We start from the raw sequence: 18,279 nt of genomic DNA on the forward strand, positions 1-18,279 counted from the left end.
AATAAATGCAGGGAGCTTAAGCTGCCACAAACAATTATTTTTGGATAGTCGACTAATCAGACTCATCATCCATCTGGACGTAAAACTACAGCTTATTGCACCAGCAGCATCTGCTCTTATATAACTATCATTAGCTTACAGCTTTAAGCTTTTAAGATGTGCTAACTAAAAATAAAGACAAGATGATAGTTTATTAAATTTTAATGAAATTCTGCAGATTGTTTCGGTGAAGTTTAATAAACTCCTTGCTATCTAAAATATAACAGGACACCGGAGTAATTCTCAGCATCTCACACTTCTGATAATCAGCTGTCTGCTTGACGTTTATTCAGCTGTGTAAAAACTATAACTTTAATCTCAGCCAAACCGATTTACTCAGGAACAAATAAAATACTAAAAAAAGCCAAACAATAACATTTTAAGTTATCTAAGTGACTCATATATCATGTTTAACCTGAGTAGCGAAAGACGGCGGTGGGTTTGAAAACGATTTGCCGGGAGTCCGGTGTTCTCACGGCGCTAGTGAGCCTGCCCCCGGCTCAGCTATCGAGCTAGTGGGTAACAGACGTCTCCGAAAACGTCGGAGCGCTTTTGAAAATATGTGGTGTCCTTGATAAACTGAGCAGATATTTGAGGTTTACACAGCTACATTCTCGCCGATATGTTAGAAACGTTTATCTGGTTGGACCAGAAAAAGAAAAGTCAAGAGAACATTAAACATGACTCGCATTGTTAATGTGAAGGCGCTAGTTTGGTATCTCTTTTGCTGCTGGTTGTACTAATATTGTTTGAGAGAGATAAACTAACAGCTTGTAGAATCAGCGCAAGAAAGGGCGTGAAACACAAAGCGGGACCCGCCGAATATCTCAGTAATTCAGCTGGAGTTCGGCTTTCAGCTCCTCGTGTCCGGTGCCGTCGCGGTGAGGAGAAGGCACATCTCACTGATTCTGTTATCCTGGGGTCCGCGTTTGTATGTTACTCTTTGTGAGGATTCCGGTGCTTCCTTGCTCTCATTTACTGTTTTAAATGTTTGTGGTTGTTGAAATTTTGAGGTTTCTACCTGAGATTCAGTGGCGTTTTAGGGCAAAATTAATAAAAAAAGTCGACTCAAGGATCGATAATCAGAATCAAACTTTATTGATCCCTGGGGGAAATTATTTTTTGTTACAGTGCTCCATTATAAACCAACATTAAGCAAGACAGACAATACGCTAACTAAGAATAGTACAATATATACATACATACATAAGTCACTCATAAATAAATAGCTGGAAAAGAAACATGTGTAGTTGTAGCAGTAACACAGTGTGTTAAGTGGATGCGTTGTACAGGGAGCCACAGGCAGGAAAGATTTCCTGTGTCGTTCAGTGGTGCTTATCGGGTAATCTCAGTCTCTCACTGAACGTGCTCCTGTGACTGACCAGCATGTCATGGAGTGGGTGGGAGGTGTTATCCAACATATGTCTTTATCTTGGACAGCATCCGCCTCTCCGACACCACCTTGAGGGTAGTCAAGCTCCATCCCCACAACATTCTGGCCTTACGGATTAGTTTATTAAGTCTGTTGGCATCTGCGACCCTCAGCCTGCTCCCCCAGCATGCAACAGCTAGCAGGATCGCTGCCACAACTAGGACCCTCTGCAGACTCAGACTCAGCATAAACAGTTTATGAAAGACTCCACACAGCTGGGGGGCACAGGTCTTGAGGACGAGGGGACTCACTCCGTCTGGTCCAGCAGACTTGCCTGAGTGAAGTCTCCTCATTTGCATCTCAACCTGGTATTGAGTGAAGGTGATGGGTGGGGGAGGGGTGTCAGGACTCTCACAGGAGGCAACAGCGCCATGTGAATCGATATCACGTTATCCAAGCCAGAATCGATTTTAATCGATGAATCGATTATTAAAACCCACCCCTCTGTTCAGATACTTCCAACAGGTGTATCTACTAAAAATCTCAGAATCTGTGACCTTGACCTCAGTGTCCCCAGTGTTTTGGGTTTTTTGTCTTGTCCCACAGGATTTTTAAATCTTTTGCTTGTTGAGATTCCTTACCTTCATTTTTTTCAGGACAAAGTGACAACAGTGACAAGTTTTCTGCATATTTTTACAGGATGACAAGAACAGCACTGGATCTCAGATGTGATATTGTTTATTGTGTCTGCAGATACCCAAGGAGGACGCACAGGCGTTTGCCAGAGAGAACAGGATCCACTACATGGAGGCCTCGGCGAAGAATCGCTTCAATGTTGATGAAGCCTTCTTGGAGCTTGTGCATATTATTAGGTACAGCCCTTATTTATGAAAGTTTGTTTTAGTTCACGTCCCTGCTGGGACTAGCGTCGTTTGAAGCTTTGTAAGATCACAAAAGACGCAGGAATAAGTAGCAGGATTTAAGAGTGTAATAACGCACTGAAACAGAAGATGGCAGCACTGCATGTACAGCTCAGTTTCCAACAATGGCGGCAGCTAGTTAGTTTTAATATTACTCTTATTATTCTTTCTGGGTCACAAAATAAACGTTTAACATATTTTCAGGTGAGAATGTAGCTGTGTAAACCTCAAATATCTGCTCAGTTTATCAAGGACACCCATATTTTCAAAAGCGCTCCGACGTTTTCGGAGACGTCTGTTACCCACTAGCTCGATAGCTAGCCGGGGGCTAGGCTCACTAGAGCCGTGAGAACACCGGACTCCCGGCAAATCGTTTTCAAACCCACCGCCGTCTTTCGCTACTCAGGTTAAACATGATATATAGTCACTTAGATAACTTAAAAATGTTATTGTTTGGCTTTTTTAGTATTTTATTTGTTCCTGAGTAAATCGGTTTGGCTGAGATTAAAGTTATAGTTTTTACACAGCTGAATAAACGTCAAGCAGACAACTGATTATCAGAAGTGTGAGATGCTGGAGAATATTACTCCGGTGTCCTGTTATATTTTAGATAGCAAGGAGTTTATTAAACTTCACCGAAACAATCTGCAAATTTCATTAAAATTTAATAAACTATCATCTTGTCTTTATTTTTAGTTAGACACCTTAAACACTTAAAGCTGTAAGCTAATGATAGTTATATAAGAGCAGATGCTGCTGGTGCAATAAGCTGTACGTTTTACGTCCAATGGATGATGATCTGATTAGTCGACTAATCGCAAAAATAATCGGTGACTATCGCTATCAGGAAAAATCGTCAGTGGTCACCTAATGATTACAGCAGTGTTTCCCAGGACTAATCAGGTGGAACCAGATAATCTAACACGGCACCCGAAGGACCACCGGCGTGAGTAACGGGCAGACAATGACGTTCTCTTCCACTAGAGGGCAGTACAACCACCTGCTCTAATAAATGTGTTGCCAACTAAGTAAAACAGAAGAAGACGAAGAAGAACTTAAATAACAGTCATGGTGTGTAGACGCATACGCGATAATAATTTAAAAAGAAAGTGTTCAGTCTGACCTGGTCCTGGAGAAAACGCGACCCAGATGAAGGCCCTAGCATGAGTAGTGGTCAGAAGGAAGCAACAAAGGTATACTGGGACAAACCGAGCCAGTTCTGCTATATTTGGTGGAAGAATGATCCGTATGGTTTTTGACATGTCTGTTTAGTGGAGTGCTGCGGGATTTTTCTAATGTGAAATATGAACCATGCCTCTAAAGCCTGGGAAACACGTGTATTACAGCACCATTACCAACTTGGGTTTAGTATTCATATTTTGGCACTGGGCAAATGTTGGCATGGCATTTTATAACCAAAGCTAACAAATTGTGTCAAAACCTGTGACAACAGATACATCGTTGGATTTCGTGACCAAGAATTTTTCTTACATTATTCAAGCCAGCATCATATATGGTTGATACTGAATCGCCTCTGTGAATAGGAGCAAAGTGTGAGGATGATTAATCCCTTTATCTGTTCTCCTGCTTTACAGACAGTTTCAGGAGATGGAGAGCCCTCCTCCAACTCATCACACAGGGAAGGAGAAAAGTCGTGGCTGTCCCTGTGTCATCCTTTAAGCACTATTATTACGAATACCAAAGCCTCATTCCTCTGCAGAAAGGTGTTTTTGTGTGTACATATGAGTGTGTATGTGCGCAAGAGAGAAGGTGGATCAGTTTCTTTCCAGATGATTACATTTGCACTTTTGTTAAAAGCAACATTTAATTTGGTTTAATTTTAAGTAGAGAACTGAAAGGAAGAGGTGTGAGCAGCAGCAGGGCGGCACTTGTGACGCAGATTAATAATAACGTTACAACACAAATCATAATTTGTGTCCACAAATAGAAATATCACCAAAAAATGTAGTATATAATTCACTCTTCAGTGATGCTATTTTAAACAAATCCAGATACCAGCATCTGCAACACCACGGCATCCATAACTGTCTGAAGAAATGACATTAAATGTGATATGTGCAAAAATTAGCATGTCATAAATGGACAAATGCTGATTTTCCCCTTGGCATGGCTTCGTATGTTAAGTCGTAAGGGCCAAAGCAATGCCATTTTCCATGCCCTCCTGCAAGGGGCAGGAGAGCTCCAAAGAAGTATTATTATTCAAGACAAAAAGAAGAATCATAGCAGAAGCTGGAGTCAGTCTCAAAAGACGAACAATATTGAATACATCCATGAATAACATGTCATTTAAGATCCTGATCAAATGACAGTATTGGCCATGTGTTGTGCGATGGCTGCATCGTTGCATCGTGGTACTCTATACTATGTATTTGGGGGGTTTTGTACTTTTTCTTTGTATTTCTCTACTTTATCATCGTAATTGTGAAAATGCAGTATAAGCGTTTTGAGTGCTCCAGTGTAGTAGAAAGTGCTACAGAAGAACCTGTCCATATACTGGAAGGGTGTGGTCACAACTTCGTGGGTCTCCAGGTGGCAAGAAGCGTCCTAAGAACAATTAAGATACTGAACAGAACCCGAAAATATATTGAATTAAGTCACTTTTATAAACTATTAAAACATTTATCTGAACTTTATTTTTCTTTTGTCTTTTCTCATAAATGTCTCATTGTAAACTTTGTGTCACCTTTTACTGTCAGTCTATGAATTTCAGAGAATTTACACCACCGACTGTGGTCTGTTCTGAAACAGTGATGTGTCGTGAAGTGCTCACAATCGTTCAAAAGCTTCAAAAGCGTTGTCTTGTTGTGAACGTCCCATAGAGTCTTAGCAACAAATGTAGACCCGTATAACCGAGTTCCCCACAAGGACAAGGACCCGATGACCCTAATCGTCCGGTGTGAAGTGTGGTCCATCAGATCGAGCATTGGAATCCACCTTATCATGTGATTTCCTGAGGTCAGATGGCCCAGGATGTGAGTGGGCGTTAAGGCGTCTGGGGGGATCTCAAAACTGGATTATAGATGGCAGAGAGTTGGTGTCGTAAACCCCGCCTCTGTTCAAAGATGGTCGCTCACAGTGGACATAGATGCTTCTTTCACTCCTCTTTCAAACCATCTGTCCTCTCTGTCCAAAATGTGAACATTGGCATCCTCAAAGAGTGACCTTTGACCTTTAGATGCAGATGGACTGCTGAGTCTTGTCCTGTGGAGGTGGCTCTTCTGTGTTGTGCCATGCGCTTGTGAAGTGGCTGTTTGGTCTCTCCAATGTAGAGGTCTGAGCATTCCTCGCTGCACTGTACAGCATACACCACATTGTTAAGTTTGTGTTTTGGCGTTTTGTCTTTCGGGTGAACCAGTTTCTGTCTGAGGTATTGTTGTCACTGAGGAGTGTAGTGATCTTTGTGTGGTAATCCGTTGTGTTTGGAACAACAGTGCACCTTCCCTTGCCAGCTGGTAATATGGTGATGTTGTGGTCTTTGCTCAGGGAAGCGATGGCCTTCTTCTCTTGTATTGTGAGGTTACATGGACGGACTTTAGCACTGGGGAGGGAGGCTGAAACTTTCACTCTGCTTTCTGTCTTGTGATCATTTATTAATCCTTGGCAGTGTTCTGTGGCTGTGATGAGGTCCACTATGGGCAACTGTTGTAGGAGAAATGGCAAAATTGAGTCCTTTGCTAATACTTTCTTTTCAGGTTCAGTGAGATTCCTGAAAGAGTTCTTAAGGTCCCTTTCTCCTCTTGGGCTTAAATTTGGGACTTTCCACCATTTGACCTTAGAACTGAAGAAGCTTCTCGGATGAGAGGTGAAATGTCTTCAAGCAACTTAAAGAAGTCCAGACGCTTTTCCCTCCAAGCTCCTTAGACCAGCGCTGCCCAACCCCGGGCCACGGACTGGTACCGGGCCGCGAGAGTTGAGGCTCGGGTGTGAAATGTATGGTTTTCAGGGTTTTTATCGTTAACTCGGTTTCCCCTGGGTTTTTTCCGTGTTGTATTGTGTGTCTTATTTTGAAAGAAATATGTATGCGTTACCATAGCGACCAGAGAGCATTAAGGGCGAGAGGAGGAGTTACTCTATGTTGTTGAGCGCATTTCAGGAGGACGCTGCTAATAAAGTTACACAATTACACAGTGAATTCTACGTTTATTATTATATTTACAAAATACCAGTTTTTGTCTCGGTCGTATCATTTTGTTGTATTTATCCGCCTTAAAGGCCGGTCCGTGAAAATATTGTCTGACATTATTTGGTATTTAAAATATTTATATGGTATTTAATTGTTAATTAATCTAACGCCCATAGACAGGTGACGTCACCCTGTGGTTTTTGCCGTGGCGTTTTGGAGCTGATGTTACAAGCGATGACTGGAGCTGCATGTTGTTGGTTAACAACTTGTTAACTGATGATCACATATGTAAAATATGGACAAACAAGACGCGTTTCTATAGACGAACACGGGGGTTTACTCGCTGAGAGTCCACGCAGACGTCCGTCCTCGGTTTGTTGAAATGATCCACATGAGAACAATAAATGTATCATTTCCTGCCGTGACGTACCGACACTAGTGTTTCACTGTTTCAGTAAAACTTCACACTGTGGATCCGCGCTCCCTGCCCTGTGCGCGCTCCCGACGCAGGGGATGGGGGGATACCCTAGCTTGGCACGGCAGGTTAAAGGCTGTTTCTACACTCGCTTCTATAGTTACAAGGCAGACGTGTGTTGCTTGTGTATTGGACATGTTGACATAGACAGCATATTGTGAGTAAACAGTGAAACCGGTTTGTGGAGGCTCCTCCCTTCAGGTGCAATGCTGTCCGACAGGTTTATTGTTTCCTGATCGTCTCAGCGCAATAAAGTGCGCAATGAAGTGGAGTAACTACTAGCTCTGTTTTTGGTGAAACCAAGAGAAATACGTTTGTTTTTCTTCAAGAAAGCTTTGACAGATGGAACAAACTGGAGCCAAATGGAGCAGCTGTGTTGGACAGGTCAGTGTTGGAGGAGCATCTTCATACTCGGGCTTCTAACTACAAGTGTTTTCACAGGTGCTCTTGCACTTTTTCCTGTGTAGTTTTGTGCTTCGACAGCCGCGTTATTGTTGCTGTGGATGAACGGACTGTCCCTCGTGCAGATGGCCCACTGCTCCGTCATATACAGACACCAACCAGGTAACCCACACCTGTCTCCTGTCACTTCATAAAAATTAGCTTTATAATTTGTGGTAATGCTTCAGTTACACAAACGTGCCATGCAACAACAGCACGACTAGAGGAAAACCAAACTGCTCTTCTGTGAATCTGAGTAGTTTATTGCCATTAAACATCAGATGTTAAGTAAAATTAGAAGCAGCTCCTTGGTAGCAGAATTAGAATAAATACAAAAAAAAATTTGCATATAGGCACCTACTGCTTCCTATGAAGGCAGTATAGGTGCCATTAAGAAAAAGCAAACAAAACATTGTTGTTAGAAATAATCAAAATTTCGAAAGTGTAGATACATTAAGACAAACTGCCACGGCTGCATCATTACTAAAATTAAATCAATGTATAGTATTTGTTAATGTAAAATAGTTATAAATCTACTTAAATGTAAGATATATGTTGTTTTAATGTTATAATATTTATATGTTAATATGTATGAATTTTATATAAATATATAATATATATATATATATATAATATATAATATATATATATAGTATATAATATATGATATTCTATATGTATATACATTCTGCTTTGTGTAGATGAGCGGTGAAGTTGCTACTTCAGACATCAGTTTCATCACTAGGAATTGATTTCTCTTTAAGCACATAAACACAGTGGTGATGAGCAGGGCGCCATGAGGAGGAGAAAGGCAACCAGTCCTAATGCTCCATCCTACCTCTCTGTATGACCCAACTTCTAGTACGCTGGGCCTGCACAGCTCACTTGGATTGTTTGTGGTACAGATTGAAAAAAGTACTGGAAACATTAGCATCACACAGTTGTTCATCCACATATACACAATACAAATGTCTCATTCCCCCACATCGCTAACATGCTCCTTTGGAGTGAGATGTGACTGTGGTTGTCAGCATGAATCTCCAGGTAGGCTGTGCGTGAAACTAAACCTTGGTCAGCTGGAACTAACAGTCCCACAGCACCGAGCACCACAGGAAGCAGAATCCTGAAAGGATCTTTCACAGATACCTTAATACCACGCTACCATCTGAATGTTGCAGCAGAAATCAAGACTTATCACAGCAGGCAGCATTTTCTAATCTTCTGTGGTCTAATTTTGGTGAGCGTGTGTGTGAATTATACCTTCATTAGATCAGAAGTGTCAGAAATACTCAGCAACAACAACATTATTATTAATAACAATAATTACAATTATAATTCATAATATACATTTTTAGAAGTTGATAGGGAGACTGCTACCACACTGAAAATCTCCCGTTAGCATTAAAGTAGGTCCATGATGGACCTCCACAGAAAATTAGCATTCAAATGTAAATAACCCAGTTTTGTCCAGTTTCAGCCACCAGACACTCTCAGCTTTCACAGTTTGTTTTTTGTGATTTTGTGTGAAATCATAACACAACGTTGTTGTTGACGGCTATTTTTTTTAACATTTACATATGTGTGTGCAAGAAAATGCCGCTTCACTGTAAATGTGTTGGAACCGATTATCAGAGATGTGAATTTGGGAGCTCCTGAAATGCACTTATAAGTACTTGTTTACTGAAGTCAAAGCTTTGTTTGTGGAGAGCACAAGAGTTTTTAAGGATTACAATTTGAATCACCATTACTAGACTAAGCACGCACAGGAATACAAAAACTAACGAAGAGCAGAAATGGACATCTGAGCTCGAAAGCAACAAGGACTTTTTGCCAAGTTACTCATCCAGCGATGGAGCAGTCAAAACCAGCTTTGTGATTTTAAACAGAATCACAGAAAACCCCAGTATCCCACTGTCTGAGGAGTGTTTGGTGGGGTCTGATGGCTGAAGCTCCCTGAGTACATTTGAGAATGCATCCCTCGCCACATGAACCATAAAAAGAGGGGTCAGAGATACTGCAGGAAATCTGGAGCTTAGACAACAGACTAGAGAGTTTGACTTTTGATGTCCGTATGAGTTATGTTTTTGATTATCAGTGACAGTGAACTACACCCTGTAGGAGATCCAGTGTTGGTGGATGAGACAGAAGCTGCATCCTTCCTGTCCCGTTCACTGCTCTATAACAGCTGGGACTTTGAGCTGGTTGTGCCTGGTGATGTGGAGAGGGAGTGCATGGAAGAGATTTGCAACTACGAGGAAGCCAGAGAGATTTTTGAGGACACTGCGAAGACGGTGACTCTTCTTTGACTGTAGAACCTGTTTTTAATCTGGAGTCTTAGAATGAAAAACTATCAATTTAATTTAACAATTATTTACACTTTTATCACCTAAATATACATGTTTTTTTTATTTTAATATTTAAAATACAAAACCTTTTCTCTTAGTATTTGAGCAATTTGACTTAACTTATTCAAGGTGACCTCTTCATTTAATCTTCATTGGCTTCCATTTCTAGGAAAAATTTTGGAAAACGTACACCAATCAAGGTAATACTTTAGCATCACTATGCTAACCTTTTCATTTCATTGTTCAAATGTGCATACTAATGACGAATGTATTTTTTGTAGTAGTTGGGATGACACTTTCTTTTTTCCATATTGCTATTTTTTGTCGATTGTATATTTTGTATATTTTCTAATTTTGCTGTTTTATCTACGTCTTCAAACCTCCAACAGTATCACGACTGAAGTCATTGCTGTAGTGATTGGCTACAGATTGTCTGACTGAGTAACAGGAGAACTATTGAAGAAACATTTTTTGAGTGGGGTGATGATGTTTGTCTTTGAAGGTAGTGCAAACAGACTGGACGTGTCAGGTCTGGTGGCAGGGATCCTGGCTGTACTAGTGTCTGCTGTAATTGCCACGGTGCTGGGAGTGTACTGCTACAAAGCCAAGAAAAAGGGTGCACGGAGGTCTGGCCGGTACGTTTGCTCCGATGTGGATCATCTGGTAACAGAGAAATGTGGAACAAAGTGACACCCTAACCGACACCAGTAACATTTCCCAGTAAAGTCTTTTAAAAACCAGTAGACCATTAAAAAAAATACAAAGTAGACAAGAAGACAATATTAATCCCTTAATCTTAATCCAGAGTTTGTGCAAATTTATAATTATTTATTGTTATTTTTCCCTTAAAGGTCCAGGGGATGTGGGAAAGTAACACAAAGTGTCCGGGTTGAAAAAAGGAGACATGAAGGCAGAATTGTTTATTAAAGTTTATTAATATTTTTATTAGTAATTAAACCAAAGAGATGGACAAACCGACTATCACCTATTTAAAAAATGAAAGAACAAAACCCAAAGAGCATAAAGACACAACCGTCAATCATATAAAAGCGCGCAAGATCATCACAAAAACTTATCATGATCGTATAATATGACACGAAAATACCAGAACATCACTATTCCGCCTAGCATGGATGCTATCAACAGCAGAGCGTGTAGTCATGCCCTCTTATCGCAAGGCATATTGGCTATGTGTCACTGACCGAGAAGAAACAACACTCACGCTACCCCAGCACAACCATGAAATTACACGACAACCTATATTACTATTTTGGTTTGATATATATTTCAGAGAACTTTGTCACCGGACTATGAGACCGCCTGTATCACTCACGAGTAATCATAGATCTTATCTGAAGCATGCCTCACCTCTAGCCGCTACGTAGAAGAACTCTCCGTCTCTATTTGAATTCACCACACTTAAAATTCGAGCATTTGAAATTATTGCACAAAAGTCTCATTGCGATGTCTAAAAGGACTCAATCAACTCAGCAAACTAGTTAATCGCAAGTGCGCTGAAATCAGCATTTGATAAAGAAATCCAGCAAAGATTTCTGGCACAACTTCACCTGCTTCCAAGGTGCATGGAGAGGATGAAAGAATTCACAAAGCAGGAACTCCAGCAACACTTAAGGGAAGATGAACAACTTTAATAATTGACCAACGCGTTTCGGCTTGTGGCCTTCATCAGGGTCACAAGCTGAAACGCGTCAGTCACTTAGTAAAGTTGTTCATCTTCCATCCAGAATCAGAAAACTTTATTGATCACTAAGGAAATGATGTAGGTTACAGTTGCTCCAAGACACTAACAGACTAAAAAATTAAACAATACAATTTGTCACAGACTTTACAAATTTAAGAAATAGCACTAATTTATGCAAATCACTCAGTTATACCTATAAGGATTAGGAATAGGTGGCACCTAAGGCAGGGCACATGCTTAGTGTCTGACCTCACAGATGTGCTTCAGGAAAAATGGTCGAAACCTCCTGAACCTTCTCTGGAAAACCTTCCCAGAAGAGTTGAAGCTGTTATAGCTGCTAACGGTGGGCCGGCATCATATTAATCCCATGGATTAGAAATGGGATATCAGCCCAGTTTACATGACCAAATACAGGCAGACGACTAAATACTTTTGGCAATATAGTGTATAAACATTTTCACGTTTTTATGTTTGTTTATTAGCAATACAGCAACTAAAGGGGTTTAAAATTGGCGTGTTGTGCTGTGTGCTGTTCCAGACCTCCAGTACAAATTGCAGTAGATGGGCATACAATACAGCAACTAAAGGGGTTTAACGTGTTGTGCTGTGTGCTGTTCCAGACCTCCAGTACAAATTGCAGTAGATGGGCATACATCAGCTCCGGAGACGGTGCCCCTAGGTGGGATCACTGCACCCGGTCTGCCTAGCTACAACGATGCCCTGAACCACAGTGGGCAGCACGATGCTCCACCACCACCATATTCAGGGTAAGTGGAAGGCAAAGCGTGCACACACAAGGAACACTGGAAAGACTGACTACCAAGAGTACTAAGACATTCTGGTGAGAGAAGCACAACACATGTTGTGTATTTATACACGGGAAGGTGACTAATTGGAAACAGGTGTAACAAATTCAACACAAGTGAAACTGATTGAGTAAAGACACAATTACAAAGAAGGGAAAGCAAGCAGGTTGCAGATGAGTGTTTAATTTAACTGTCAAATGTACTCATGTTTGCAGTAAATGAAATGGCATACAAATTTGAAATATTTGTATAGATATTGGCACTTGGTGTCCCAGGCAATGTCTAAAAAACTTTGGTCCACTTATCTAGAAGATGAAGAACATGGAACCATCCATATATGCACTACACTGATTATAGTATGATAATCAATGACAATCATGATGCGAGAAAGTCTATATGAGTGGTGTAAAGTGGTGTATGCAGTGGTGTTTGCAAGTGTATGGTATGTGTTGTATGTGCACATCGAAAATGAAATGATACTTCAAACAATACCAAATGTGTGTGATGGCATGAAGAAAGCAATCACACATTCACTTCAATTCAATCCAATTTTATTTATACAGCTCAAAATCACAACAACAGTCATATTGTGCAGTAGATCCTACAACAATACATACAGAGAAAAACCCAACAATCATATGACCCCCTATGAGCAGCACTTTGGCGACAGTGGGAAGGAAAAACTCCCTTTTAACAGGAAGAAACCTCCAGCAGAACCAGGCTCAGGGAGGGGCGGGGCCATCTGCTGCGACCGGTTGGGGTGAGAGAAGGAAGACAGGATAAAGACATGCTGTGGAAGAGAGACAGAGGTTAATAACAGATATGATTCAATGCAGAGAGGTCTGTTAACACATAGTGAGTGAGAAAGGTGACTGGAAAGGAAAAACTCAATGCATCATGGGAATCCCCCGGCAGCCTACGTCTATTGCAGCATAACTAAGGGAGGATTCAGGGTCACCTGGTCCAGCCCTAACTATATGCTTTAGCAAAAAGGAAAGTTTGAAGCCTAATCTTGAAAGTAGAGATAGTGTCTGTCTCCTGAATCCAAACTGGAAGCTGGTTCCACAGAAGAGGGGCCTGAAAACTGAAGGCTCTGCCTCCCATTCTACTTTTAAATACTCTAGGAACAACAAGTAGGCCTGCAGAGCGAGAGCGAAGTGCTCTAATAGGGTGATATGGTACTACAAGGTCATTAAGATAAGATGGGGCCTGATTATTTAAGACCTTGTATGTGAGGAGCAGGATTTTGAATTCTGGATTTAACAGGAAGCCAAAACAGGAGAAATCTGCTCTCTCTTTCTAGTCCCTGTCAGGACTCTTGCTGCAGCATTTTGGATCAGCTGAAGGCTTTTCAGGGAGTTTTTAGGACTTCCTGATAATAATGAATTACAGTCGTCCAGCCTGGAAGTAATAAATGCATGAACTAGTTTTTCAGCGTCACTCTGAGACAGGATATTTCTAACTTTAGAGATGTTGCACAAATGGAAGAAAGCAGTCTTACATATTTGTTTAATATGTGCGTTGAAGGACATGTCCTGGTCAAAAATGACTCCTTTTCTTTAATAGGAACGATCTCTCTCTTTGGATGGGTAATCTCAGTCTCTCACTGAACGTGCTCCTGTGACTGACCAGCATGTCATGGAGTGGGTGGGAGGTGTTATCCAACATAGTCTTTATCTTGGACAGCATCCGCCTCTCCGACACCACCTTGAGGGAGTCCAGCTCCATCCCCACAACATTGCTGGCCTTACGGATTAGTTTATTAAGTCTGTTGGCATCTGCGACCCTCAGCCTGCTCCCCCAGCATGCAACAGCGTGCCAGTGATGTCTTCCACATCACTGGGACCCTCTGCAGACTCAGACTCAGCATAAACAGTTTATGAAAGACTCCACTCAGCTGGGGGGCACAGGTCTTGAGGACGCGGGGACTCACTCCGTCTGGTCCAGCAGACTTGCCTGAGTGAAGTCTCCTCATTTGCATCTCAACCTGGTATTGAGTGAAGGTGATGGGTGGGGGAGGGGTGTCAGGACTCTCACAGGAGGCAACAGCGCCATGTGAATCGATATCACGTTATCCAAGCCAGAATCGATTTTAATCGATGAATCGATTATTAAAACCCACCCCTCTGTTCAGATACTTCCAACAGGTGTATCTACTAAAAATCTCAGAATCTGTGACCTTGACCTCAGTGTCCCCAGTGTTTTGGGTTTTTTGTCTTGTCCCACAGGATTTTTAAATCTTTTGCTTGTTGAGATTCCTTACCTTCATTTTTTTCAGGACAAAGTGACAACAGTGACAAGTTTTCTGCATATTTTTACAGGATGACAAGAACAGCACTGGATCTCAGATGTGATATTGTTTATTGTGTCTGCAGATACCCAAGGAGGACGCACAGGCGTTTGCCAGAGAGAACAGGATCCACTACATGGAGGCCTCGGCGAAGAATCGCTTCAATGTTGATGAAGCCTTCTTGGAGCTTGTGCATATTATTAGGTACAGCCCTTATTTATGAAAGTTTGTTTTAGTTCACGTCCCTGCTGGGACTAGCGTCGTTTGAAGCTTTGTAAGATCACAAAAGACGCAGGAATAAGTAGCAGGATTTAAGAGTGTAATAACGCACTGAAACAGAAGATGGCAGCACTGCATGTACAGCTCAGTTTCCAACAATGGCGGCAGCTAGTTAGTTTTAATATTACTCTTATTATTCTTTCTGGGTCACAAAATAAACGTTTAACATATTTTCAGGTGAGAATGTAGCTGTGTAAACCTCAAATATCTGCTCAGTTTATCAGGACACCGACATATTTTCAAAAGCGCTCCGACGTTTTCGGAGACGTCTGTTACCCACTAGCTCGATAGCTAGCCGGGGGCTAGGCTCACTAGCGCGTGAGAACACCGGACTCCCGGCAAATCGTTTTCAAACCCACCGCCGTCTTTCGCTACTCAGGTTAAACATGATATATGAGTCACTTAGATAACTTAAAAATGTTATTGTTTGGCTTTTTTAGTATTTTATTTGTTCCTGAGTAAATCGGTTTGGCTGAGATTAAAGTTATAGTTTTTACACAGCTGAATAAACGTCAAGCAGACAGCTGATTATCAGAAGTGTGAGATGCTGGAGAATTATACTCCGGTGTCCTGTTATATTTTAGATAGCAAGGAGTTTATTAAACTTCACCGAAACAATCTGCAAATTTCATTAAAATTTAATAAACTATCATCTTGTCTTTATTTTTAGTTAGCACAGACCTTAAACACTTAAAGCTGTAAGCTAATGATAGTTATATAAGAGCAGATGCTGCTGGTGCAATAAGCTGTACGTTTTACGTCCAATGGATGATGATCTGATTAGTCGACTAATCATAAAAATAATCGGTGACTATGCTGTAGGAAGCAGTGGTCACTCTTATTACAGCAGTGTTTCCCAGGACTAATCAGGTGGAACCAGATAATCTAACACGGCACTCCGAAGCCACCGGCGTGAGTAACGGGCAGCAATGACATTCTCTTCCACTAGAGGGCAGTACAACCACCTGCTCTAATAAATGTGTTGCCAACTAAGTAAAACAGAAGAGGACAAAGAAGAACTTAAATAACAGTCATGCTGTGAGACTATGCAGCGCATAACAGCGATAGATAAATTTAAAAAGAAAAAGTGTTCAGTCTGACCTGGTCCTGGAGAAAACGCGACCCAGATGAAGGCCCTAGCATGAGTAGTGGTCAGAAGGAAGCAACAAAGGTATACTGGGACAAACAGAGCCAGTTCTGCTATATTTGGTGGAAGAATGATCCGTATGGTTTTTGACATTTCTGTTTAGTGGAGTGCTGCGGGATTTTTCTAATGTGAAATATGAACCATGCCTCTAAAGCCTGGGAAACACTGTATTACAGCACCATTACCAACTTGGGTTTAGTATTCATATTTTGGCACTGGGCAAATGTTGGCATGGCATTTTATAACCAAAGCTAACAAATTGTGTCAAAACCTGTGACAACAGATACATCGTTGGATTTCGTGACCAAGAATTTTTCTTACATTATTCAAGCCAGCATCATATATGGTTGATACTGAATCGCCTCTGTGAATAGGAGCAAAGTGTGAGGATGATTAATCCCTTTATCTGTTCTCCTGCTTTACAGACAGTTTCAGGAGATGGAGAGCCCTCCTCCAACTCATCACACAGGGAAGGAGAAAAGTCGTGGCTGTCCCTGTGTCATCCTTTAAGCACTATTATTACGAATACCAAAGCCTCATTCCTCTGCAGAAAGGTGTTTTTGTGTGTACATATGAGTGTGTATGTGCGCAAGAGAGAAGGTGGATCAGTTTCTTTCCAGATGATTACATTTGCACTTTTGTTAAAAGCAACATTTAATTTGGTTTAATTTTAAGTAGAGAACTGAAAGGAAGAGGTGTGAGCAGCAGCAGGGCGGCACTTGTGACGCAGATTAATAATAACGTTACAACACAAATCATAATTTGTGTCCACAAATAGAAATATCACCAAAAAATGTAGTATATAATTCACTCTTCAGTGATGCTATTTTAAACAAATCCAGATACCAGCATCTGCAACACCACGGCATCCATAACTGTCTGAAGAAATGACATTAAATGTGATATGTGCAAAAATTAGCATGTCATAAATGGACAAATGCTGATTTTCCCCTTGGCATGGCTTCGTATGTTAAGTCGTAAGGGCCAAAGCAATGCCATTTTCCATGCCCTCCTGCAAGGGGCAGGAGAGCTCCAAAGAAGTATTATTATTCAAGACAAAAAGAAGAATCATAGCAGAAGCTGGAGTCAGTCTCAAAAGACGAACAATATTGAATACATCCATGAATAACATGTCATTTAAGATCCTGATCAAATGACAGTATTGGCCATGTGTTGTGCGATGGCTGCATCGTTGCATCGTGGTACTCTATACTATGTATTTGGGGGGTTTTGTACTTTTTCTTTGTATTTCTCTACTTTATCATCGTAATTGTGAAAATGCAGTATAAGCGTTTTGAGTGCTCCAGTGTAGTAGAAAGTGCTACAGAAGAACCTGTCCATATACTGGAAGGGTGTGGTCACAACTTCGTGGGTCTCCAGGTGGCAAGAAGCGTCCTAAGAACAATTAAGATACTGAACAGAACCCGAAAATATATTGAATTAAGTCACTTTTATAAACTATTAAAACATTTATCTGAACTTTATTTTTCTTTTGTCTTTTCTCATAAATGTCTCATTGTAAACTTTGTGTCACCTTTTACTGTCAGTCTATGAATTTCAGAGAATTTACACCACCATCTACGAACTGTTGTGTCTGTGTGCTGACACACAACAGTAGCAGTGTGTCTGTGAAGGTGCTCATCCAGGTCACCTTATCATGTGATTTCCTGAGGTCAGATGGCCCAGGATGTGAGTGGGCGTTAAGGCGTCTGGGAAGGGATCTCAAAACTGGATTATAGATGGCAGAGAGTTGGTGTCGTAAAGCCCCGCCTCTGTTCAAAGATGGTCGCTCACAGTGGACATAGATGCTTCTTTCACTCCTCTTTCAAACCATCTGTCCTCTCTGTCCAAAATGTGAACATTGGCATCCTCGAAAGAGTGACCTTTGACCTTTAGATGCAGATGGACTGCTGAGTCTTGTCCTGTGGAGGTGGCTCTTCTATGTTGTGCCATGCGCTTGTGAAGTGGCTGTTTGGTCTCTCCAATGTAGAGGTCTGAGCATTCCTCGCTGCACTGTACAGCATACACCACATTGTTAAGTTTGTGTTTTGGCGTTTTGTCTTTCGGGTGAACCAGTTTCTGTCTGAGGTATTGTTGTCACTGAGGAGTGTAGTGATCTTTGTGTGGTAATCCGTTGTGTTTGGAACAACAGTGCACCTTCCCTTGCCAGCTGGTAATATGGTGATGTTGTGGTCTTTGCTCAGGGAAGCGATGGCCTTCTTCTCTTGTATTGTGAGGTTACATGGAGGGACTTTAGCACTGGGGAGGGAGGCTGAAACTTTCAGCTCTGTTTCTGTTTGTGATCATTTATTAATCCTT

The 18,279-nt window shown here is 41.3% G+C and overlaps 2 protein-coding genes and 1 long non-coding RNA gene across 6 annotated transcripts in view; all 3 read left to right on the forward strand.

Moving 5' to 3' along the window:
• Positions 1-4,985, forward strand: part of rras (RAS related) — a 12,770-nt gene extending 7,785 nt beyond the window's left edge. For all 3 annotated transcript variants that reach the window (XM_005949532.3, XM_005949533.3, XM_005949534.3), the window contains 2 exons: positions 2,165-2,283; positions 3,927-4,985. In XM_005949532.3, the coding sequence (XP_005949594.1) occupies positions 2,165-2,283; positions 3,927-4,011 (204 nt within the window). In that variant the 3' untranslated portion in view covers positions 4,012-4,985. The remainder of the gene's footprint in view (positions 1-2,164; positions 2,284-3,926) is intronic.
• A 1,669-nt stretch (positions 4,986-6,654) lies between these two features.
• On the forward strand, positions 6,655-12,947 carry LOC121812545 (transmembrane gamma-carboxyglutamic acid protein 2-like). 2 transcript variants are annotated; one of them, XM_042215055.1, is made up of 6 exons: positions 6,655-7,334; positions 7,418-7,514; positions 9,487-9,682; positions 9,906-9,936; positions 10,239-10,371; positions 12,059-12,947. In XM_042215055.1, the coding sequence occupies exons 1-6, from the start codon at positions 7,313-7,315 to the stop codon at positions 12,207-12,209; spliced, it is 630 nt and encodes a 209-aa protein (XP_042070989.1). In that variant the 5' UTR covers positions 6,655-7,312; the 3' UTR covers positions 12,210-12,947. The 2 variants fall into 2 exon arrangements, with proteins under 2 accessions (XP_042070989.1, XP_042070990.1); XM_042215056.1 differs by having other exon boundaries at positions 6,664-7,334; positions 9,510-9,682; positions 12,059-12,944.
• Positions 12,948-13,977: 1,030 nt separating this feature from the next.
• LOC121812547 lies at positions 13,978-17,444 on the forward strand. The gene is made up of 2 exons (XR_006053152.1): positions 13,978-14,738; positions 16,386-17,444. It is a non-coding gene; the product is annotated as an uncharacterized LOC121812547 (long non-coding RNA).
• Positions 17,445-18,279: the final 835 nt, after the last annotated feature.

Source organism: Haplochromis burtoni, unplaced genomic scaffold, assembly GCF_018398535.1.
Source record: "Haplochromis burtoni strain Fernald_Lab_line unplaced genomic scaffold, NCSU_Asbu1 Contig_651, whole genome shotgun sequence".
NCBI classification, from domain to species: domain Eukaryota; kingdom Metazoa; phylum Chordata; class Actinopteri; order Cichliformes; family Cichlidae; genus Haplochromis; species Haplochromis burtoni.